General features: G+C 51.1%; 10 protein-coding genes across 10 annotated transcripts; 3 read left to right on the top strand and 7 right to left on the bottom strand.

Moving 5' to 3' along the window:
- Positions 1-232: 232 nt before the first annotated feature.
- On the bottom strand, positions 233-784 carry N7496_006997 (mitochondrial 37S ribosomal protein uS19m; the record flags this gene model as incomplete). The annotated part of the gene is made up of 4 exons (XM_056699926.1): positions 233-275; positions 358-540; positions 650-665; positions 742-784. 4 exons carry the CDS (start codon positions 782-784, stop codon positions 233-235), a joined length of 285 nt encoding a protein of 94 aa, XP_056555339.1.
- A 440-nt stretch (positions 785-1224) lies between these two features.
- Positions 1225-2708, bottom strand: N7496_006998 (inositol polyphosphate multikinase; the record flags this gene model as incomplete). The annotated part of the gene is made up of 2 exons (XM_056699927.1): positions 1225-2446; positions 2623-2708. The coding sequence occupies 2 exons, from the start codon at positions 2706-2708 to the stop codon at positions 1225-1227; spliced, it is 1308 nt and encodes a 435-aa protein (XP_056555340.1).
- Positions 2709-3439: 731 nt separating this feature from the next.
- On the top strand, positions 3440-5253 carry N7496_006999 (uncharacterized protein; the record flags this gene model as incomplete). Its single annotated transcript, XM_056699928.1, has 4 exons — positions 3440-3828; positions 3885-3902; positions 3967-4215; positions 4269-5253. 4 exons carry the CDS (start codon positions 3440-3442, stop codon positions 5251-5253), a joined length of 1641 nt encoding a protein of 546 aa, XP_056555341.1.
- A 204-nt stretch (positions 5254-5457) lies between these two features.
- N7496_007000 (quinone oxidoreductase family protein) lies at positions 5458-6546 on the bottom strand (the record flags this gene model as incomplete). The annotated part of the gene is made up of 3 exons (XM_056699929.1): positions 5458-5505; positions 5564-5738; positions 5795-6546. 3 exons carry the CDS (start codon positions 6544-6546, stop codon positions 5458-5460), a joined length of 975 nt encoding a protein of 324 aa, XP_056555342.1.
- Positions 6547-8358: 1812 nt separating this feature from the next.
- N7496_007001 (uncharacterized protein) lies at positions 8359-10950 on the top strand (the record flags this gene model as incomplete). Its single annotated transcript, XM_056699930.1, has 1 exon — positions 8359-10950. One exon carries the CDS (start codon positions 8359-8361, stop codon positions 10948-10950), a length of 2592 nt encoding a protein of 863 aa, XP_056555343.1.
- A 715-nt stretch (positions 10951-11665) lies between these two features.
- On the bottom strand, positions 11666-12277 carry N7496_007002 (uncharacterized protein; the record flags this gene model as incomplete). The annotated part of the gene is made up of 1 exon (XM_056699931.1): positions 11666-12277. One exon carries the CDS (start codon positions 12275-12277, stop codon positions 11666-11668), a length of 612 nt encoding a protein of 203 aa, XP_056555344.1.
- A 2352-nt stretch (positions 12278-14629) lies between these two features.
- On the bottom strand, positions 14630-16374 carry N7496_007003 (cleavage polyadenylation factor subunit CLP1; the record flags this gene model as incomplete). Its single annotated transcript, XM_056699932.1, has 2 exons — positions 14630-16153; positions 16237-16374. The coding sequence occupies 2 exons, from the start codon at positions 16372-16374 to the stop codon at positions 14630-14632; spliced, it is 1662 nt and encodes a 553-aa protein (XP_056555345.1).
- Positions 16375-17251: 877 nt separating this feature from the next.
- On the bottom strand, positions 17252-18939 carry N7496_007004 (KilA-N domain-containing protein; the record flags this gene model as incomplete). Its single annotated transcript, XM_056699933.1, has 4 exons — positions 17252-17276; positions 17337-18240; positions 18304-18466; positions 18541-18939. 4 exons carry the CDS (start codon positions 18937-18939, stop codon positions 17252-17254), a joined length of 1491 nt encoding a protein of 496 aa, XP_056555346.1.
- Positions 18940-20383: 1444 nt separating this feature from the next.
- On the top strand, positions 20384-21125 carry N7496_007005 (rho GDP-dissociation inhibitor; the record flags this gene model as incomplete). Its single annotated transcript, XM_056699934.1, has 3 exons — positions 20384-20477; positions 20561-20929; positions 20995-21125. 3 exons carry the CDS (start codon positions 20384-20386, stop codon positions 21123-21125), a joined length of 594 nt encoding a protein of 197 aa, XP_056555347.1.
- A 448-nt stretch (positions 21126-21573) lies between these two features.
- On the bottom strand, positions 21574-22684 carry N7496_007006 (serine/threonine-protein phosphatase; the record flags this gene model as incomplete). Its single annotated transcript, XM_056699935.1, has 3 exons — positions 21574-22283; positions 22361-22594; positions 22669-22684. 3 exons carry the CDS (start codon positions 22682-22684, stop codon positions 21574-21576), a joined length of 960 nt encoding a protein of 319 aa, XP_056555348.1.
- Positions 22685-23610: the final 926 nt, after the last annotated feature.

The raw sequence follows: 23610 nt of genomic DNA on the forward strand, positions 1-23610 counted from the left end.
GGGGCATATCCTCGACTACCTCACCTCTCCAGGGTATCCGCAGACCTATCCGCAACCCCATCCCAGATCGCCCACGGATCGAGGACCAGGATGTAGAAGACAGGTATCTGCCGGAGAGATAATCGCAAAGGGAACAAGTCGAGGACACCCCAACCGGATTGAACGATATCAACGAAGATACAACCCCCCAGTCCAATCCAGTCCGTATCGAAAACGCATTCACATGATCCGACTATTTGTTCTTAGACTGCTTATAGGTGAAACGCTTGCGAGTCCTGTCGTAACATCACAGTATTAGCATCCATCCCTCCATTCATCCCGGTGATCCAGCGATCCGCATAGAAACGATTCACATACGCAACGTATTCCCCAAGTTTCCGACCAACCATCTCCTCGGTGATCTGAATCTCCTGATAGGTCTTGCCGTTGTGCACGGCGAAGCGCAGACCGACGAAGTTGGGCAGAATAGTTGCGGCGCGCTTCTGCGTCCGGATTGGCGGCGTGTTGGCGGGGGGAGGGAACGTCCGTGGAAGGGGGAGACTAGAATCCAAGGTAATCAGTATTTCCATGCTTGTGGTAAATAGCTTTCTCAGACAGAGAGACTGGGGCGTAGGGGTTTGTGCTTGGCTTCAAGGCGGATTTCACGTACGGGACGATGTTGGGGCCTGTGATGGCTTGTTAGCGACAGTTCTTTTTCCAATTGATGGCAAGATTGTGCCTGGGAGTAGCGTAGGAGCTTACCTTTCCAGACCGAGCGGCCTAGCAGGGCGCGCGTGGGAAACATGATGGCTTGCGACTTTCTGAAGCTTTCGTTCGGGGAAGTTGAAAAGTGGATGGGCCGGCGTTTGGTGGCTGAGTCAGCATTTGTATGTGGCAGCCCCGGGGCTGCGGGCGTACCTGGGCATCATAGAGTTGATGGATATACTGCATTACAAGTCAAATAGGTGCCAAATTATTGATAATTGACGATCTATATTAAACCAGATCGGGCTATTTATTGTGAATATTTACAGGACGTTACCAGGAAAGGATGATATTCGCAGTTAAGATATGAAAGGTTGTAAATGCATTGAGCAGGCTAATTCAGGCTGAATCGTGACTATGAAGTGTGGCCTGACTAGAGAGCCATGACATGGAAGAAACTCAGCCTGGGTAGTTGCCAGCAACTACCTTGAGGCTCACAATGGTAATGACCATAGAGATGGATCTATTCCGGTTCCTGGCTCATGCAGCCAGTTCCTGGAAGATTTTGATCAGACTTCGGATACCCATGAGAACATTCTCATCTGGGCCCGCGCCTGGCGTCCATGTAGCATGGGCAAAGTCAATCAGACGGAGGTCATGGACCTTGGGGGCATCTTCCTCGTCCTCGTCCTCGTCCCCAAGGGCCGGGAATTGTGCCGTTGACGGGTCGATGCTGATATTGATGGCTTTTTGGGGAAGCCCGTCCCCTAATTGAACATCAACGAGCTCAAGAGATTCCTCGGCGATCTCAAATTCCACTTCGTCGTCCTCATCGTCTTCTTCGTCACCGTCTTGATCCCTCGGATCGGGGATCTTCTTTTCCTCCTCTAGAGCATGTTCCATTGCCTCCGGATCACCTTCATAGACAATCAACACACTCGAGGAATACATCCGACTCTCCTCGGACTCGAGTACTTGTTGTACATTTCGTAATTCCTCCACAAGCCGCTGGGCAATCATCCTCGAACGGTCAACCTTGCCCGCCTTGGCGCCGGCGAGAAAGGTCTCGAATCCCTGTTTGACGCTCTCGTCTGTGAAAGATCGCCCGTACCACTTGTCGTAACGACGATAGCCGTCCTTCTCAATCACCTCGCCCTTTGCACCCTCTTTGCCTTCGTGTTTGGTGGCATAGGGATCCGTGAGGGAGCCTTCATCCGCATCGCCGTTCCTGCCCGTCCATACTTTCATTCCAGCAATGCGGTAGCCCAAGCTTGAGCTGGTCGTCTCTTTAGCCACAGCATCCAGTTTGTTGCGCTTCGCGGGTGGCGCATCATCCGCCCAGAGTCGCGCGCCGAGCTTGACGTCCAAGACGTTTGGTCGCCGAAACCCAGAAGCGACATTTTCAAGCACAATAGACAGTCCCGTGTCTAGCTTCTTCCCACCGGATGGCACCCATGCAGATTCCGCCGGTTTGGCAGGCTCTTCTTCGCAGGGCACATTGCTTGTTTGTGAAGTTGGTGCCTCCTGGGCGGGGGTCGTCGTAGTCGCGTCTCCGAGTGCAGGCAGAAAAACCGCCCCGGACTGTTGAGCGGCAGCAATCGCCAGCGGTTGCTGTTGCTCGGCAGATGAGAGAGAACCGATGAACAAGGGCATAAACTCCTGGAAACCCGGGTGGAGAGCGCTCGATTCGTAGAATTCGACTTCCTGTCGCGTACAAGGTTTGGCGATCAGTGAGCCGGACAGGGTACATCGGACCCCGTCGCTAAAGAGTAGCGCATGATTGTCAGCGACATTCCGAAGCCCATGGGGTCAGAATATGCTCGTGTCCCCCTTTGATCCACCCCCCACGCGACCACCTGCAGAAATGCGCCCCGACGCGCTCTGCGCAGGGAAGCCCACGAGGGAAAGGAACCTTTGGGCAGGAGGGAGAACACTTACTGTCCTGCGGCGACATGATCAAAGGGAACTAGGTCATCGCTGCCTAGTTGTGGCGTTTTCCGAGTATCGGATCTGGAGGAGGGCATTGTTGATTGGGAGAAATTGGTGTGGGCTGCGCAGTCGGGTTATCGCTCAGAGCATTCCGGATGACTCAACGAGGAAAAACCGATCTAACACCAATGAATGGCAATGAGGGCCGAGTCCAAGAGGGAGCTCGGGGGGTTTTTGGGGCTTTGAGAGAGGAAGGAGAGGAAAATAAGGAAAAAAAAAACCGGGGTAGGAAAAAGGAAAGCAGGGGAAGGGGAAAGGGTCCGGAGGGCAAATAACATCATGATCGGCGGAGTCGGGTTGACCGTGTCGGTGCAGGGGCCAGCTGGAGCCAGCAAAGCTCCAAGCCAACTGGACCAGAAAACTGGGGCCAATTTTGAAGGGTGGAGTTAACCGGATGGAAGTTAACAAAGTACTGTAGCCTAAGCTAGAGTTGAACTGAATTGCCTTGAATAATAGCTCTATGCTCTAACTAGGTAACTAGTTAGACCCTGGAGTTTATTTAACCCTTAAACCTTAAAAGTCAAAACGGTCAACCATGATCATCTGCTAGTTCTAGTACTATTAACTTACTAGTACTAAGTACTGCTAGTACTAAGTACTGTGGTGGTAGAGTAGATCGCTATACTTCCCAAAAAGGTAATTTCCTCTCCTTCCTTTCTCCTTACAGAGGAATCTACCTCCTATCCTTCTTCACTCTTTCACATCACTTCCTTCCTTAATCCATCTTCTCATCTTCCAAATCAACTCTTCATCAGTTCAACTCACCATGAATTCGAATCCACCACATCACTCTACAGCCATCTCGGGAGACCTTCCCATCCGCTCCAGCAAGCCGATGAGGCCTCCAACCCTAGCAGAGACTGAGAATCCCCCCTGCGAAGATGCAAAACCCCCAACCATGTCGGCAACGATCGAAGAAGTCCCAGAAGACAGCCCACCCAAACCCAACCCTCGGGTTGGCGCTCCTCAAACCAAACTGGATGATGAGGTCGCCCTTAGAGCGGGTGAGATCATGGCATCCGTAATCCACAAACCCAGACGCAGAAAGCCAAAGAGCAAGCGTGGACTCGGAAAGCCCACTGGATTCGAAGAGTATTATGCCGATGGTCCCATGACGCCGGCAGAGCATGAAGAATCTCGCCAGACTTATGACCCGTACGTACCCTTCCTGTACACGTCGCCCAGCAGAATAACTGACCACTCTTTTCTAGGTCTTACCCATTTGAACAGTGAGTATTGACATGTTACCCGTCTTGGAGTTAGACTGCCGACGCTAACCATTCCTTGTTCAAGGCGTATACAGGAAGCTCTCACCCGGTTTCAATGGAAGCGCCGCATGGAAAATGACAGACGTGCCATTTTCTTCAAGTACCTGCAGTACGGCGGCGTAGACGCCAGCCAGAATTATGGAACCGGAGTTTCTCCCAAGGAGTTGAAGCAAATGTCGAATGATGAAGCGCGCCAAGCTCGTAGTCAGACTATGATTCCACGGGACCGGCAGGAACAAGAGGTCAACTTTGAAGAGGTGGCTCGAGGCTTCTTGTATGTATAGGAAATGAGCCTTTGCAGGAAACTTGGCTAATTCATTGTGGCAGAAGCTCATATTACGCCAACCACTACAATCCAGACAGTCAAGAAAGCATCAATATTGCGACTAGCACTATCCGAAACCTCCTCACATATCTGCTATACCATGAGGTCTGCCCCGAGTACAAGGACAACATCCTCAAGGCACGGCGGATCTGCGATATCGCGTCGGTAGAGCTTTGGAAGAATGTCCAACTGGTTCAAGACGGGCCTGGAAAGTTCAACGAAAGCTGCTCAATGCTGTTCGGTGGTAGATATCATGGAAGTGGCCAAGACACCAATTGTTGGATCCCAGCACAGTGTTGTTCCGACGGCAATCTCACCCCCGACGCTGCCCGCAAGGTCGTCAAGTTTGCGATTGCAGGCACCGCGTCTCACGAACAGGCTTGCCGGTTCCAGGCGTTGGTGACCAAGGGCAACCTCTCCGCCAAACAAATCCTGGATATTGACGGCTTTGAGGTGACCTCCATTAACCAGCCCGACGATGATATCCGTGACTTTCACCATGAATTTGCTCCAGACTTGCCCGTTGTTGGAAAAATCAAGGCCAAATCGTTCCGCAACCCTGCCAAGCCGGATATTGATATGACCCCTGCAGAGCGTAAATCTTGGCAAGAGGGCAAGGCACCAAAGTATGACTTTGAGTTCTTCCTCGAGGAAGAGCTTCTGCAGAATTGTTACCCGGGTTTGAGAATCACTTCTGATATCTGGGAGATCAATTGCGGAGTGTATTACTTTGATGAGATCATCTCGGCGTATCCTTCATTCCACAAAGTTCTTGCGAATGACCTGATGATGCGCTGGAAGACTCCCAGAGAAATTGTTGAAGAGAAGCCAAACATTCTGGAGATGCAGGTGGAGGATGTGCCTCGGTTGGAGGCGGATGATGACCCGGAGGAGGACAAGAAGCCGGATCACATCACAGAAGCTGTCAAGGAAGCTTTGCGAGCCACTGGTCTTGAAAATGAGGCAGATGAGGTTGACAAGGAGTGAGCTGGTCAGTTTCCTGCTCCAAGGTTTCTCGCCCTTTATTTTACGCGATCATGATTCGGAGATGGGTTTATGGGTTGCGCACAAATGGTTTACCATGTAGTCAAACGATCAATGCATGGCATTTCGCCGCAGATATAATCAAGTTATTCGATAAAGTAGTCGTAAACTTCGAACTATGTACTCGTTCCCACTTCCACGCCTGATCTAAGGCTTCAGAAGAGGCTTACCCATGGTCTTGCGACCTTCCAAGTCCTGTTACTCTAGTGTTAGCAAATTGAACCAGAAAGCTAGATGGAAATATGATGCTCACCTTGTGGACCTGAGCGATGTCCTCCAGAGGATAGATCTTGTGAATCTTAGTCTTCAACTGGCCAGACTTGAGCAGACTGAACAGCTCGTTGGTGTAGTATTCAAACTCCTCGCGGGTCTCAATGTATCCAAAGAGAGTCGGGCGAGCAATCTTGACACACTTGGGGGAGAGTTTGCTATAACATATCAGTCAGTCTGTTGATCCAACGCACTTGAAGAGAGGTATACATACGGCAGAGGAATAGGAGGTACGGGGCCACTGGCATTACCAAACCAGACAATAGTACCCTTGCGCTTGACTGCCTCCAAGCTCCCCTCCCAGGTATCCTTGCCAACAGAGTCATAAACGACATCAACGCCCTTGCCACCGGTAGCCTCCTTGACCAACTTGACCCAATCCTTACCCTCCTCACTCCGATAATCAATAACCACATCCGCGCCCAAACTCTTCACGAGCGCACACTTCTCCGCACCACCGGCGGTACCAATAACCTTGGCCCCAATCGACTTGAGAATCTGCGTCATCAAGAAGCCCGCCCCACCAGCCGCCGCATGCAAAAGTACCCAATCCCCCTTCTGCACGGAATACGTCTCCTTGGCAAACGACAGAACGGTCATACCACTCAAGAACGACGCCATCACGTCCTCGTCACTGACTCCATCGGGGATCTTGACGGTCTTGTCAGCCGGCACGGCAGTGTACTCTGCATACCCGCCCGTAGCGAGCCAGGCGACGCGATCCCCGACTTGGAAGCCGGTGGTGTTGGGTCCCACGGCTGCGACGATACCGGCGCCCTCGCGGCCGAGAATCTCAGGCTTGGGGGCGGCGTAGAGTCCCGTGCGGAAGTAGGTGTCGATGTAGTTGACGCCGGAGATGTTGTTGTGGACGAGGAGTTGGCCTTCCTTCGGGGTGGGGACTGGGTGGTCTGTTTTGAATTGGAGGACTTCGGGGCCGCCGGTTTGTTCGATTATGACGGCTTTCATGGTGGTTGGGGGGGGACATGGTGTGGAGCTGGGAGTGGGAGGGGGAGTGGAAGGGGATTGAGCGGGGATTGGTAGGAAGATGAGGATTGGTGATGTGGTTGCGTAGAGATGCAAGACGGAGAGTCGTTCGACGGAGAGTTGGGAGGGACATGGAAGTTCTTTTCGAAGGAGAGGAGAAGCTGGTCAAATATGAAGAGTTCAACCTTCTCCGATGTTTAATTTGTCATCGCATTCCCCGCATTGTCCGATGGGCGGAACCATGTTTATCCCACTTTTACAGTAGTTGATACAGTAATTTAGTTGACACTTTAGTAGACTACCTTACTATTATCTTCTTCAATATTCTCTACAGTTCTATATCTTTATGCTTTTTTTTTCTCTTCAATACCTCCATTCCTTCTATTTTCTCACGGATTCCATGCCGACTCGCTCGGGACCATCCGAGTGTGGGGGGTGACGCCATTCCGTCGGGTCGACAAACCCGTCGGAGCTGTGCCGAACTATCTCTCTTCTGGCATTGATTCCTCAATCCATACTCCGTACAGGACACGCATACTGCGACTGATGATGTCTCAAGATCACATTCAAATGCAGCGAAGCGCCCAAAATAATTGACAGCACGGCGCTTGGCAAGACTTATCCTTATTATCAAAATGCCCCGCGCTACTATCGAGGCGTCCATCATCACATCAACAAAGCATCTCCAACCATCACAGCCGCTGAAAACATCTTCAAACAATAACGGACCCATCATGTACAGGGCAAACGTGGCTCTCTTTGCCCTGTTTGGTTGCCCGGTAGCCAGAGCTGACGCCTGCATTGACAGTTGAGCCGCCCCTTCACGACAACAAGACCAGTCCATGCAAGGCCACTCCACAAGACTGGTCCCCCTCTGGGCAGAATCGAGACTAGGGCCCTGCATGCTGCGATGTCCTTTGGGCCAAGAAACAGAGTGGCGCTTTTCTGCATGCATTTGCTGACCACCAAAAGGCCGAGAATCATTGCGGCTGTCTCCAGTTGACACACTGCAGTGGCCCACAGTTGGCCTTTGGTCGATCATCCGCCCGAGGATCCTCAAACAATATCCAAGAGGAAGTCAATAGTCAACATGAACTATCTGGTTATCCTCTTCAAGGGCGTCATTTTTGGTTGACTACAAGTTAGACCTGTACGGTCGCTGAAAATACATGCTGAAACAAAGAGACTATGCGCCCCATCCGACCTTTGTATGCCCAACCGTCCAATGGTCGACCAAGGGCTCCCCTGCATCCTCCAAGCCACGTCCATCGACTCTCGTGCTTTTTTTTTGTTCAAGTGGCGTGGTATTGTATGGCCCCTCACAATTCCAGACCAGTCCCCTGACTGCATCCCCTGGTTTCAATGACGTGGGGCTCTCGTGATTTTGGTTGTTTTGGGCCTGATGCTATTCTGGGGACCGGGGTGATTCGTCCCTTCTTCGCCCAAAGCCCCCCCATGGCGGCCCTATCAGAAGTGTCGGGTCTCCAGGATGATGCCCGATTGACCAACAGTTATATACCCTGCCTCCCGGTTACGCGCACACCCCTTGGCCTGCTGCATATCTTTGTTGACTCGATTGAGGAAAAATTTTCACTGGAGACTCATTGTACGACAGTCTTCTTGCTTCTTTTCTTTTTGACTGCCTAACGGTGTCTTCTTTATTTAAGACTATGAGCCATTCGCCTCGACAATCTTCACCACGAGACGTCATTGCCGCCGGCTAGCATACTGAATTACAACTACCAAAAAAAACACAGATTGACTGTGCATGAGATCACAGATCTCACCAACACAATGCCGTCTACCGGGTCGTTGCGAACCATGCGGTCCCGGTATCCGCCACCACCTTGTGTCGAAGACGAGCCAGCCTCGCTCGCTCGAGAGTTGCACGGCCTCTCGAACTTGAGTGAAAAGCCCGGTGTTGAGGGTGCTCGCGTGAGAGGCACCGTCGACCAGTACCCGGTCATTACGAATATGAATTCGTCTCAACCCGAGGCCCCTCCGAGTGTCAACAACATGCCGGGCATGGGGAACTTTTCTTCGGACGATAGTAGTGGACCTGCCACACCTCCCCCCAGAATGGCGGAGCCTAGTGGTCGCGGTCGCCCAAGATCTGAATCTCAAGCCACTGTTCGCCCTGGACCTCCCCCATCATCCGTGCCGGTCTCTTCGAGTAGGCATCGAGAACGGCCACTACCCTCAGTCCAGCCACAGCCAACTCGAGAGACTGCCGCACCCCGACAGCCTCGTCCACGATCTCTAGCACGAGATGATGACGTACCTGTCCGTGGTCGCGGCCGATCATATTCGGAAGTATACCCTCCCCAGCCTATGCGTGAGATGAGAACCGTTCGTCAGTCTCGTCCGCCGTCAATCACGCGGGATGAGAACCGCAGAGGCCGTGATCGGACATCAGTGGATGTCTCTCAGCCTTCTGTGCGTGAGACAAGAGCACCACGACAGCCATCACGTCCACCTTCGCCAGTACGTGATGATCATCTGCGAGCTTCGAGCAGGCCTCGTGGTCGACTACAGCCACCACAGATCTTCCAGCAACCCGCCCGGGAACTGGTTGCTCCTGAACATCCTCGTCCATCTTCGCATTCACCACAACGTGCCGAGCCCATCAGACACGAGGGTCCTGTGCATATCATCCCTCATAGCTCCTATAGCATGCGCTCGGCACGGTCTCGCTCTCGAGGCCCCGGCTATGATAGAGACTATGAGACGCCAAAGACCTCCATTTCCCGGTCGAACAGCGCAAAGTATGTTACTTCACGGCCTATTCGGCCCCGCCCACGCCAGCCATCACCACCGGGCTATCAATCAGATACCGTGACTGCTCGTCCCCGGCCAGCCTCTTATGCGCCCCCCTCTCTTGCACCGGGAAAAGCCCCCATTGGGAACGCTGCAAACGGCCGAACACTTGCCGAGAGAATCGAAGAGAAGTTGCGTCAACGCCAGGAGCTTCGCGAGGCAGCCTCCCTGTCTGATACCGAGACACGTCTGAAGACGGAAAAGTTGAGGCCTCTCAGCACGACTTTAAACCCATCAGTTCCATCGTCAGTACCTCATTCTCCTTCAAAAGAGGTTCATCGCACCCTGAGACACCGGTCTCGTGAACCGTCTGTGGCTCCCACGAACCCACGAACATCGGCGCCCACCCTCGTCCCCGCTCTGGTATCATCTTTGGCTCGGTCGAAATCCAAGACCCGTGGCCACTCGAGATCTATCTCGTCTGACGATGCCAGACCCTCACGGCCCGTGGCCTCTGTCAAGTGGCAAGATCAACCCGAGGAAAGACAAAGTCCTTCCAGAGCCCCCGCTACCAAACAGACCAATCTGTCACAGCGACCCTCCAACCCTTCTGGACTATGCATCACTTCATGCCCACGGTCCACCCCTGTGGCTGGTCTCAACGACTGGTACACACTTAAGGGTCTGACACACCTGGACATCTGCCCTAGCTGCATGAAGCAGATTGGACACTCGCGCTTCCGCGACTTCTTCATCCCCAGCTTAGCCAAACCTCCAACCCAGAAAACCCGCTGCGCTTTCAGCTATGCCTGGCCCCGGCTCGCCTGGACCCAGATGATCAAACAACAACACGACAGCCTCGAGATGCTCTACCAGATGACCCGTCCACCCCCAGGAACCCGTCCCTGCTCTGGCCGGGCCGCCTCAGAACAAACCTGGTACCGCATCGTCAACCCAGACACAGGCTCATACCTCCCCAGCTTCCACATCTGCGGCAGCTGCACACGCAACGTCCGCGTCCTCATGCCCGCACACCGGGATACCTTCCAACACAGCCCAGAAGTCCAAGAGCGCGCATGCGACCTCGTCACCAGCAGCCCCCGCTTCGCCAAATACATCGACCTGCTCGACGACGCCTCATCCCGCGCAGACTCAGACCCCTCCCGCCGTCCGGACCCACGCGAGTTCCTCGCCTACGCAAAGCGCAAAGTCGTGCTCCGCGACTGTCTCCGCGACAGACCCGTCCTCAGCAGCTGGCACTACATGCCCGAACTACCCGAACTAAGCGTCTGTGAAGACTGCTACGACGAAGTCGTCTGGCCCCTCGCAAAAGCACACCATCCACTTGCCCGATCCTTTTCAACCTCTATGCGGTATTTACCCGGTGACGGGCCGAATCGCTGCCGCGAGGCGAGTTGCCAGTTATACTCGGGTCGGATGCGTGCGCGGTTTAGGGATGCGGTTGTCAAGGATGATTTCCCTGGTTTAAGGGATTTTGCGTTGCGCAGGTTTGAGGCTGAGAGGCGGTTCCGGGATCGGAGGGATGAGCTGCTTGTTGCTGAGGGGAAAGGGTACGATTGTGATGTTGAGATGAAGAAGGCTGTTGAGGAGTGGAGGCGGTGGGAGTGAGGAGGGATGGGTGGTGTGTTGTAGGTGTAAAAATGTGTTTGTATTGATGGATTTGAGGGAGTTTAGAGTAGTTCCTTCATTGGGTGTTTTATACCTTTGTATTCTGGATGTGTTTATACGATCATGTCTTGAGTTATAGCAGTCCTTTGTTTTGAATAGATTGTCTGATATATCCCGCGTTCTCGAACATAGATAAATCCTTAGACCCGACCACACTTGGGTAAATGTGCCAAAGTCTCATGTTATGGCAAAAAATGGCATTCTCTTTGAATACTACCAGACATGGTAGCCTGGTCGACCTTAGATCGAGGTAACTGACCTTTGACCTTCAACGTCTACAGACATTTACCACCTCCCCGTGATGATTCGGTTACGTGAGAGATGTTGGCCAAACAAGACCGGCAGTTGAATCAAGAAGTAGGTATGTTTGATGCTCTTGATACGAATAGGCGACTAGGTATTCGTTATCCTAACGACGTGTGGGCCCGTATTGCGTTCCATATTCTGTACCATACGTCAAGACTGTTCAAAACATAGATGATTTACAACTTAGCCGAGCCTAGCCTAGGCAGTTTGACTATTGTCTTCGAATGATCTTCTAAGATGAAGAAGCCTCTAGGTTGACTCTTGAAACACATGTATTGACTGGCCCTTTCCCGCAAAACGACGAAAAAGAGGTAGAAAAGTAAAGTCTACGCTGAGATACAGCGCAGATTTACGTATAAAAGCCCCAAATTTTAGCGTGCACAGTCGTTCCATCTCTAAGTACTCTGAAGCTAGGCCCTTTGTGCACAATATCCTTCGCATGATCCTTCTCCCATTGCTCCCTCTCTTCCTCGTTCTGCCTGGTGAGATTGTTTCGAGAGTGCTGCCATGTAGGATCGTGAAGCACCAGGGCTGCCATAATTTGCGAGTACATCACCACGCCGTAGTATCGATGACTGTCGTAACCCTTGGCCAGCACCCCCTCTTGCACTCTTCTGGTGAACTCACGGAGCCCTCTGAGGCACTCCTCGCCATTTCCTTTGACGTAATAGATGTTGGTATCCTCGGCAGTGTAGCCGGCATCGTCACGCGCAGCGGTGGTATAAGAAGCCCAGTCTTGATCCCACTCCTTTGACACGTTGCTTGGAAAGCTCATCTCGGCCACTGCATCGCCGACGAAGAGTGGTACGCCAAGGATGATGTAGTACTGCTCACTGTTCATCCAGATGCGTACACCTCTCACATCGTAATCGCGATCGTCAAGCTCCAGACAATCAACAGTTGCAATTCGCCAGCCTTCATAATCGCCAGTCCGCGGGTCCGAGTGGCGTGATGCCCCCATGATGCAAAAAGTTAAGGCGAGATGAGAATGGTGGGGTTTTCAATAGAGGAATGAATCAAAGGTATAGGACGTTCTCTGGATTTGAAAGGAGCTTGGAGGTTAAGAAGATCTGATGTGAAAAGAATGGGACCCTCTGACGGAGGCAGCCTCTCTTATATGTAGTTGGCAGACCTAATAGCGTGGCATTCTAGGCTAAGCAGTGACCTAGTATGGCCTCGTAGTGGACACCCTAGTCTCCCGTTGTTGACTATTTGGCCAAAAGAATACGATCTGTGACGAAAATGCCGCTTCTGATCTGCTGATTGTAAGCTCAATAGGCATAGCTTCGGATTCTGGTTCTCTTGGCCCTGACACTTAGCTGAAACGCCACGATTCGAGTACTCCATAGCTCTGCATCATAGCGACGAAGCTATACCATTTTGATGCAAGATCGGAATACCTTTACTCACTGATGATGGGCATCGGTACTCATCATTAGCTGGTTGAGCTTGAACGGTGGGGTTAGATGTAGCCGAGCCGATTTCAGCTGAGCCCAGTGAAGGATCCACTCGTCAGGACTTAGCTGAGTAGGAGATCTTAGATCTGCACCAATACTGAATATCACTTACTTTCTAGTGATTGACGGCCAATTCCCTTATTCGGATAAGATTGCCATTGTAGTGTAGATTCAAGGGGTGTGTAGGTATTAGGAAAAATGCTCGTGATGTGAAATGGAGCCTGTTATCTAACCAAATCATGTTCAGTAAACACCCTACTTCTTTACAAAACGTAATGAATTGATTATCATAATAATTTCTTTTTCAAACCCCGCCTTTCTTAGACAGCCATTGTTTAATCAACAACTGCAAGCTCTTCATCCTGGTTCAAACACGCAAACTCTTTATAATCCAGCAGTTCAGTTCGGCGTAAGTAAACTCCCAGTCGTTACACAGACCATTGAGAGGCCGCACAAAACACTCAATGAACGCAAATCGTCGGAGTATAATCGGAAAATTGTGTTCAAATTCTCTTCGTGGGAATCGCCTACCCTGAAGTATCCTTTCATTGCTAGGCGGCAGAACAGCTGACGAGCGATAAACTGACCTCGCATGTTATCCTCGTCTAGTATGGCATCATTACGCTATAATGTCGCCTATAGTATATATATCGGTCATATAGCATTACTAGCAACTTCGAATACGAGTAAAGGGATTCTGTGGTGCTTGCCCGGTATCATCGTCGATATAAAACTATTATGTTGTGTACTAAGCAGAAGCTAACACCGGCCCGATGGCGGACCGACCCACTCGCGGGAGGGCCCGAACCCCCTCCCATAAACACCTAAGAAAGCATCACCAGTTTCGTAGTTAGGATTTCTAGCCTCGAGTATCGATCAACGCGGTCATATCATGAGAAAAAGAAGGAGAAATATTGAGGTTTACATACTTATCTAAGGCATAGGTTGGATCACTACTAGAGAGGTTGTCAACATGTGTATATACGATGCCCCGCACTTAGCGTGGAAATACGACTGCACGCATAACCCTTCAGACCAATCAGAGAAGATATCTGATATACCATCAACATCGTAGCGCTCTGCCGGATATGTAGTATCATACATCTAATAGCTCCAGAGCTTATGCGAATATATACGCTTAGTGCGGAGTATCGCACGTACATATGTTGACAAATCTTCATAGTACCAGCAGCGTCACCCATTAATAGTGGTTCATCTATTAAGGTATCTATAACGTCTGTGACTTCTTTAGTTTAGTGATTCTCTAGGGGTCTTTTACATTCATCTTCTTGATAGCTAATTTAGGCCACTTTTCTCTATGCATCAATCAGATAGATATTTATAGATAGTAGTATTATATAGTAGTCCAAAGTCTAGTCCAAAGTCTAGCATATTCTGCATTCCCATGGAAAATTCCGCTGCTATGAGTCGCCCATACAGCTAGGAGATATGACATCATTCGATAGATATGGTCGTACCCGGTTAAATTGAGCATTGGTCAGTAAGTATCGTTTAGTGTTGTTTGAAATGTGAACTGATCTACGAGGCTGCATAAGCCCTGGATCTCGAGATAGCGCAAAAAATTGGATTTCGCCAGGGGATAGTAATTCTAGTAGGATGTTTGCAGCTACTATAGCACCTAATCTATATATAGAGTTTTATCTTATATCTATACAGATTCTAAGAGAAAGGATAGTTAACGAGATAACGATTGACTTGTAACCGCTTATGAAAACTAGCTCGAATATGCAGACCTGTCCCCTCCGATGAAAAGCCCCATAACGCCAACCCCAGAAGCCAGGGCTCCTCAATGCAAAACAAGGTGATAGCCTCCTCTGATCCACAGTGAAAAAAAATCAACCGACCAACCCAACAACCTCGGTTGGCCAACGCTTAGCCCAGATCATGGCTCGTGGCGGGAGTCTCCCGCCGACGGGAGCAAGAACTCTGATCTTCCCCTTCTCGGCATCAACATCCGCAACGTAGAGGAAACCCATGATACTCGCATCGCGGACCTGGGCAGGTGAAGCGGTGGTCGAAGCGTGGGTAACTGCAATCAAGGTATTCGCCAGAGCCGAGGGTGCAGGTGGCAGGACCTTCTTGAGCGGGACGTTACTCGAGGCATTGGAGACAGTGTGATTATGTACATCATTCGAGAGACCGATAATACCCGGTAGCGGTGCGGCGCGATCTGGTTCTTGATGTTGAGTCGTGGAATCGTCTGTACCCGTGGGTAGGAATGAGCCGCCCATTCCGAGTGTGGAAGGGTCGTATTCATCCTCGTCTTCGTCTTCGGTTGAGATGACAGTGTAGTTGAAGATTGATAGTGAGGCAAAGTCCATTACTTGTGCGTGTGGTGAGAGAGTCACGCCGGATGTGGATGCTGAAAGGGAGAGAGCCGCTGATACGGTGGCAGGCATGGGATTGCCGAAGAAATAAGAACGGATTTGTGATTCGCGTGTAGCCTTGCGGAAGGCTTCGTCGCGGTCAACGCAGCCTCCTGATTTGGATAGTTTCAGGACGGAGATGCGCTCGTCGAAGATGGTGGCTGAGGCGCTGGCGCTGGGCTTGTTGTCGTATTGTTTGACCATCGTGCTGTAGAGCCGCTCAGATCCGAGGACGACAATAGTTGTAATGGCGAATTCAGTCACAATGTGGTTGATCAGCTCTAAACTACCCGGTTTGCCGGAGCTGAGAATGCCCGGGGTATCAACGATGATGCCCGTTTCGCGGGCTTCTTCGTCCTCGGCCAAGCGGCCTGTTACTGAAAGGGCTAGACGTGATACGATTGGTCGATAGACTGAGGCCTCGGCATCCAGAGGGTTGGCAAGTGGGTAGCTGTAGACTAACGGAAGCTTCACGGGGACTGGACTCGGGCCGGACATGGGACTGCTGCCCCAGCCATCCTCGACGTCCAGCATCGTTCGAAAGGCGGTGGCAGTGAGAGTGCCTGGTACACTGAGCATGGCCTCGGTCGGGTCCAGGTTCACGACCAATGGCTGCCGGCCACTCTTCGTCGCATAGGCCGTCAAGATCTTTGCCAGGCTCGTCTTGCCCGCATCGTCAGACCCCAGCAATAAGACGCGAGGTCCATCCTTCCCGGAACCTTGCGCCTCCTGACGCATTGTCTCTAGCGCAAAGTGAAGATTGGCATATTCGATCATGGGCGTCTCTTCCGCGGTGTACTCGCTCTGACAGCCACCTGCGCCATGACCAGCCACGGGGGTCACACCATCGGAGGTAACGGCACCAGTTTCACCAGCGCTGACCTCCAATTCACATCCATACCATGTGTAGATTGCCGCCTTGGTGCCGGAGAAAGTATACGTTTGCGATTCGGCGAGCTCAGTGCCGAACAGCTCGGCGGTGCCGGTGAGAAGCTAGCAAGATTCAAGTTAGCAATCCCATATTCGCCCGAATTTGCCCGCATTCGCAAGTATTAGGCTACAAAGACATCACATACCTTGACCCTCACGATATGACCGAAAGCAACTTCAAAGCGCCATTCAGAGCCAGCCTTCAAGGTGATTTGCGACGGCGGAGCGACAGCCAAGTGCCTCTCCTCGGAGGGCTGCGTCAGCTCCAAGCCCGGGAGAGACATTTTCACACCAAAATCTCCTTGCGCGAACTGAACAAAGAGTCAAAGAGGTAGTGAAAGTAAGAAATTGGCCTCAATTGGAATTGCGGAGAGATGCACAAAGATCATGGAGCTCTCATGGCGGACTCCGCTGTGTTTTGACTGTTTGCACTAGCGGTCGCAAAGCTGGTCTCCACATGTTCCAAGTCAGGTGCTTCGTTTGCTACTCAGGCAGCACTTCTAGATTTATTGATTGTTCCAGTTGAGCCTACGTTGAGTCTAAAATACGATGACTATTGATTGGACATGATTGTCTTTGAACAAACTTCAAAAGCTATAAAAAGGCTAACAGTTCTTGACTACAGCCGCATTGATAGACAGCCTAAAGACAAACAGCACAGGCTTTGATCAGGGATATCGTGGGAGTCACTAGTCGGATATTGTAGGGCAGGGGGGTCAACAGACACAGAGACTGAATTGTGTAGTTCTCTTGTGTATTTCAGGTGGTTTCAAGGGAGGATCGGGTTTTCGCCGGGCACGTGGAGGGATTAGGAAATGTAATGGGCTCTGGACTAGTATAATCCATCATGACTAGAAAGGAGTATATTTTCATAACGACAAGGGGAATGAAAAGGAAAATCTGGAACAGGGAAATTTGGGAAACGAAAAAGGGTTGCTGGTCAGCGCATAGCGAGCAGAACAAGCGGGGAAATGGTACGGATGAATGCGAGCTGCATCTCCGAATTCAGAAGACGAGATTCAACGATTCATCGCAAGACAACGCAGGTGAAGTCGGAACTCGAAAAAGAAATGGGAATATTCAAGACTGGAAGCTCGAGAAAGGGTAGTTAAAGCAAACCGGCTGATCCAGGCCGGAGGGGTACATGATAGATCTATTGATCTAGAAGAAATAAGGAATGGATGCACTAAATGCCTGGTTAGCAAACGAATTGTTCAGTCAATGGGTTAGAGGACTCAACACATACGCAAGAGCAAAGGCTGCCGAGACACCAAAGAGAGCGCGGTTGCGCACACGCTCGCGCTTCAACTTCTCCTCTAGCACCTTGGCCTTCTTGGCCCGTTGAGCAGCCTCGGCTGCGGTCTCCTCGTCCTCATCTTCTTCAACGGGCTTGCGCTTCTTGGTCACCTTGACTGATGATGACTCTGGTGCTGTGCCGTCGGCCTGGCTCATGATGGCATCCTCCACCATTTCCTTGGCCTTGGCGATCATTTCCTGGGTCTCGGCCGCCGATGGCACCTCTGGAAGAAGGATGGGCATATCGAGAGTAAGAGTGGTCTTTGGGGTGTCGTCCGTAACCGGGGCAGCAGGCGAGACTTCAATCTCCGTCTCTGCCTTGGTGTCCTTCTTTTTCTTCTCGGTCTTCTCAGTCTTCTTCTTCTCCTTCTTTTCAGCCTTCTTCTTGTCCTTCTGGTCCTCTTCTTCCTCTTCCTTGGCCTCCTCAGTCTCCGCGGCGGCCTTCTTAGACTTGCGTCCCTTCTTCTTCTCCGGTGATCCTTGCACCGTGACTTCCTTCACTTCAACCTCTTCGACCGCAACAGGACGAATAGGGCTGTTCGTAGTAGCCTCCATTGAAGCGGTGATCTCAAGAGCCTCTTGTAGGTTGCTGTTGGCAGCGGCTGTGGAGGGTGTGCTCAAGACGTCCTTGGCAGAGCGGGCTGTCCGGGACTTGCGAGGAGAAGTAGACTTCTTGCTCGGTGAGACTGACCGGCGGCTCCGGCGGAGCGAAGTTGGCTCATCCATGGGCAGTTCGAACTTTGGTGGAGGAGTGATCTGCTTCTTCGCGCTCGTGGGGCTCTGGACGATATCGGTAGGATCCAACAAGGCCCGGACCCAATCGTACATCTTGTATTCCCTGGAAAGCTCCAGCGCTGAAAGGGGAAAAAGTCAATTAGAGAGATGTGTGACGGCTGATGACGTGCAGATCAGCTTACCAAATTCAGGAGAAATCCAGACATTGCCAGCAACCTCTTCCTGGCTTGTGTACTCGCGCGACTTCAGATACTCTCTCTCATTCTTCTCCTCTTCAGTCTTGGCCCAAGGGAATGCGATCTTGAACATTCCCGTTGCGCTAACGAAGCCATCCTTACTCCTCCGCTATACCCCCCAGACGAAATGTTAGCAAACGGCGTTGCTTGCGACTCGGCATGGGCGAACGAGGCGCTTCTTACCATCAAAAAGTAAGTCTCGGGGTGCTGTGCGGGAGTGTGTGATGGGAAGATCTCCGAGCCCTGCAAGTCCTTAGGCAGAGGCGCCCGGAGGTGGGCGTACTCGAACAGCCCTAGGTTTTCGGGCTTGGTCGCATTCGAGGTGCCGATTTGGGTAGGCTTGACGGAAAGGTTGGTCTTGCCGAGACGACGGCGCGCAAGAAGATCCTCATCTGCAGTCGCAAGCAACAAAAGGAGATGGATTAGCGACTGTGGTGACGGGGTTTCGGGTGCACGACAGGACGGGGCTAATGGGTACATGCGCGGTCGCGCGACCACACGCGCCTCTGGTTGAAACTTACATGGCGGAGCCGCATCGGTGAGGATCAGCGGGTTGTTCTTCTTTGGTAGAGATCGCGACATGATGAACAGAATGAAAACAGTTTAATCAGATTTTGGGGAGGTGGGAGGTGGCAGGTGGGATGCGGACAAGGACGAGATTATGCGCCCACGGCGGCCACGTAGCAGGCGCGTCGCTGGAGGAGGGGAATTTGGATGGGTCGGAGCTGTCGACCGAGGGGGACAAATAGATGCGGGAGGCCGTGAGATCAATGCGCCACGACCAACTCGAGTAATGAGATGACCGAGACACTAGAAAAGATCACGATAACGGGATAAAGAAGAGAGGATAATAATCAGGGGAGAGAAAAGGCGCTCTTCGCGACGGGGGGAACGGGAATGGAGGAGCGCTTTCTCCAGCGGTATTGGCCCTTGGCTGCTTCCGGTAAGGGCCAGTTCGAGGATGGTTCGAGTATTGTATTTGGGGTAATTTAGAGTTATGATTGGGCAATGCAGCCCATCCCGCGTATTCCCATTTCCAGTCTTGTTGGGCGGGCGTTGGCCCCGTGACCCGTGATTTGAATTCCTCATTCCTCAGGCATCAGACCACTAATTTCAGGCAGAAACATGTCCTCGGAGTGAGTAGCAAATAATCAACGGTTGTACTACTAACTATGTACAGTAATCAGTTGCCTCAACATATGTGTCAGGATATAGTCCACACTAGAGATATATTTATTAGTAGAATACTCGGGCTGAAGGGCAAATTGAACACGTTATGGTAGTTATATTGTCCAGCCACCATATGACTATTTACTTCAAACGATCTTGCGGTATGTCTCTTTCTTTGCGCCCCTCTCTGTCTCGCTGCGCCCAAGTGGAGCCATTGGCCATAATCCAATAACCACGATCGAGTCTAGGTAAATCCCAAAAATTGGTGGTCTTGGAGGCCTAGATCGGGGTGGCAGGCAACACCTACGTGTACAGTCGGGATGATAGGGTGTATATTGTGGTACTGTTCCTTGTTATGGAGCCCTTTTTCCAACGGGGTTATAGTCCTAGTATAGTATAGAGGGGCATTTTCAGAGAAAGTCTGACCTTGATATCTCCTCATAGTCCATAATCTATGATAGATCCGAGTATAGTCGAAATAACCTCGCATAGTAAGCAAGGTTACCCTGCATCGCCTCGTTCTCCGGTATCTGCATATCGGTACATGAACGCCTACTTCGTAAAGTTCCACCGTCAAAGTCACGACGATCCGAATAGCCTCGCCCCTCTTTCTTCCCTCCACCGCCTTTCCAATTGACCCCACCAACGCAATCAGGAGACAAGCCTCCCTAAACGGTCTTTCTTTTTTCTTTTCCCCTCATAGTTTGTTTTTCTTCCTCTTCATCATTCCTCTTTTCCATCCTCTTCCGCTGCCCAATTCTCTCTGTTGACAGCCAATCTCCCCTCTTCTCCCCCCTTATCTCTCTCCGCATTCTTTGTTTGGGTCCATACCCCGCCCCCTCTATCAATCCTAAAAATGACCGACCACCACGACGACGATCTCGCCGCCCAGAAGACCGAGGGCTTCAAGGTTGGCGAGAAGAAGACTCTTCAGGAGTACCAGGAGCTCGGTAAGTCGTGCTCTCCAATTGCCCTAAGCGATCGGACCAGAGACCCGGCCCCCGGCACTAACACCCATCTCCTCTCCCTCTAGACAAGGACGATGAAGCCATGAACCGCTGGAAGGCCTCTCTGGGCCTGAACTCCGGTGACCCCATCGGTCAGCCCAACGACCCCAAGTGCGTGATCAAGTCTCTGGCCTTGGTCACCCAGGGCCGCCCCGACGTCGTGATCGAGCTGTCTACTCCCGAGGCCGTCAACAGCCTCAAGGACAAGCCCTTCACTATCAAGGAGGGTGCCAAGTTCCACATCAAGGTCGTTTTCCAGGTCCATCACGATGTCCTCAGTGGCCTCAAGTACATCCAGGCCGTCAAGCGCAAGGGTATCCGTGTTAGCAAGGACCAGGAGATGCTCGGCAGCTATGCTCCCAACACAACCCACAAGCCTTCCTACACCAAGGAGTGTAAGTAACCCAGATGTGATTTTCCCTGATTAGCACTGGGTATCACGCTAACTTCCTTATTCTAGTCAACGAGGAAGAGGCCCCCTCCGGCATGCTTGCCCGCGGTCACTACAATGCCGTCTCCAAGTTCGTCGACGACGATGACCACACTCACCTGCTGTTCGAGTGGTCTTTCGATATCGCCAAGGATTGGTAAATCAGGACCTTTCATCTCCATCTCTTGGAATGTTAAACTGCGTTTGAGTTCTTGAGCGGCCCATTGTTTTTTCCAAGCGTGACGAATTTCCTTGATACCAAAAGCCTGGTAGAGATGGCCTAGAGCTCGACGGGCCTTGTCTTTGATACTGCACAGTTTTCTGTTTAAAATCAAACACTCTAATCCCTGCAACGTGTCGGGCTGGATTTCTCTTCTTGTTCTATGTCTGTTTTCATTTTTGCGATTATGTCATATCCGAGATCTGACATGTCTCCCTGACATCTTCCATGTTTACTTCAAATATGAAATAGCGAAGTCTTGACATCTGTCAGCGTGCAGGCAATCAAATTTTCTATTTCCCCCAAACTCCTGTACGGTGCAAACAAAACCCATATGTAGCCAAGCAGAACAAAAAATGACAAAACGAAATAAGAAAAACCCTGGGGTATCACAAGAAATAGTCAATCACCGGCTGAGAATCCCTGCTCTGCTGTGCCTGTTGCTCACTGCGGTGAATATCATTCTCCGGGGCCGCATCAAAGATATTAAAGAAACGCTCCATGTTATCGCCCACCTCGAGTACACTGGCCAAATTACCACAGCGGTAGCAGTAATTAGGTGCACTCCAGACCGTACTCAGACGGTCATCAAATAGGACTTGGTACCCCTCGTTACAGAGCTGGTGAGCCCGCAGGATATGCGACATGTTGTTGACCTCCAAGAATTTGCGAACAACTTGTGCTCCGAAAGTATATCCAGCGCCTCGAGGGGATAGTGAGAATTCATCACGCTCGGGATCCGGGTCAGACCAGACCAAGTCGGCCATGGGTCCCTCGTGGGGGATTTCACGGAACCGATCGATAATCTTGATTTGATCGATAGAGTGGATGGAAGGGGAGAGTCCACCGTGTACACAGAAGATCTCGTCGTTAATCACCACGCTAAGTGTCAGGTAATCGAACATATCGGTGAAGTAATGCCATACGTTGGCATTGCCGTACTTGCGGGCACACTCTGTATAGAAGCCGTAGGACTGTGTGACACCCCGAGATTCGTGGTTACCGCGTATAAGATGAACTCGGTCCGGGTATCGGAGCTTCAAACAGACGAGGAGGGATATAGTTTCGACACTGAAAAGACCGCGGTCCACATAGTCTCCTATACACGGATGTCTGTTAGCATTCTCACCAAACACTTTCAACCAACGAACGGTATGTAGGGCCATGAACACTAACCAAGGAAAAGATAATTTGTATCAGGGCAAAATCCACCAATCCGGAATATCTCTAGCAAATCAAAGAACTGGCCATGAATGTCTCCAACAACGGTTACCGGAGCTTTGATATGAACCACATTGCTCTCCTTCATCAAGAGCTCCTTCGTCTTGGCGCAAACAGCCTCGATAACCGACTCGGCAAGCAATTCTTTCCGATAAAGTCGTGAAATACACTCGTCCAGGTCAATACTAGCTGAGAACAAAGTCAGAATCCATAATCTCATAACCTCGGGCCGGTTCCGCATTGCTCCCCTCCGGCGCACTTACTAGGTAGACCGGGCATTGTGGCGGGGTGCTAAACGCACAACCCAAACAAATATTCAAATGAACGGGAACTTAGCCCCGGGGCCAGACTCGTCAAGCCAAACGGGAGGGCTTCCAGAATGTAGTAGCAAAGATGAACGAATCAGGCGGATACTCTGCCGAGCCGAAGAGAGGGGAGGTCGAACAGAGACGAAACGGGAGATCGTAAAGAGCGGGATCAACGAGAGATAGATGTGAACGGATGGTGGACAGCATGCATCATGGCCACGGAGCAAATTCCACCACTGCAACAATTGCGCTAAATCTGCTCTGATCAAACAAGTCGTCAACATGTTGGCGGCCCTCCGCGCTGAGCGTCTGGCGAGTTCTGCCGCAGAGTACCGCCTTTATTACTCAGGTACCTTACACGTGATCGGCTTCCTATTCCATAGTTCCTGTCTAGATCCAACTCGAGATGAAGATGCAAGAAAGAGCGAGGATCATATATGAAATTCACCTTGGATATTACACACGCATTTACAAACGTCAATGTTCTATTATGAGTGTAAAGGTTAAGTCCCTCACATCATCTTTGTATTAAGATACAAAGCACCTAGTCAAAGGCCTAGGAAGGGTAGGAAAGTACGGCGGACGATAGAGGGGACTTCCCCAAAACCCTTAGTTAGCGATTTTTAAACTAATCTCAAGACCTAAAATCGTATAGCTAATCTCCTAAATCGCCACATTAGTAAATATAAGACTAGTAAATAGGGCTATAGATAACGCTTTATTATTGAGCTGTGTAGACGTACGTACCTAGCTAGGTAAAAGGATTTTGGGATATTCGGGTAGAGCGTATAGGACGGTGGAAGAAGCGGTAAAGGCACTTAGTAGGATTTAGGAGTTTTGGGGAATCCCCCTCTATGGTCCGCCGTAGGAAAGTTGGTTCACAAATATGTCAAATAT

Source organism: Penicillium cataractarum, assembly GCF_028827025.1.
Source record: "Penicillium cataractarum strain IBT 29864 chromosome Unknown utg000005l, whole genome shotgun sequence".
NCBI lineage: Eukaryota > Fungi > Ascomycota > Eurotiomycetes > Eurotiales > Aspergillaceae > Penicillium > Penicillium cataractarum.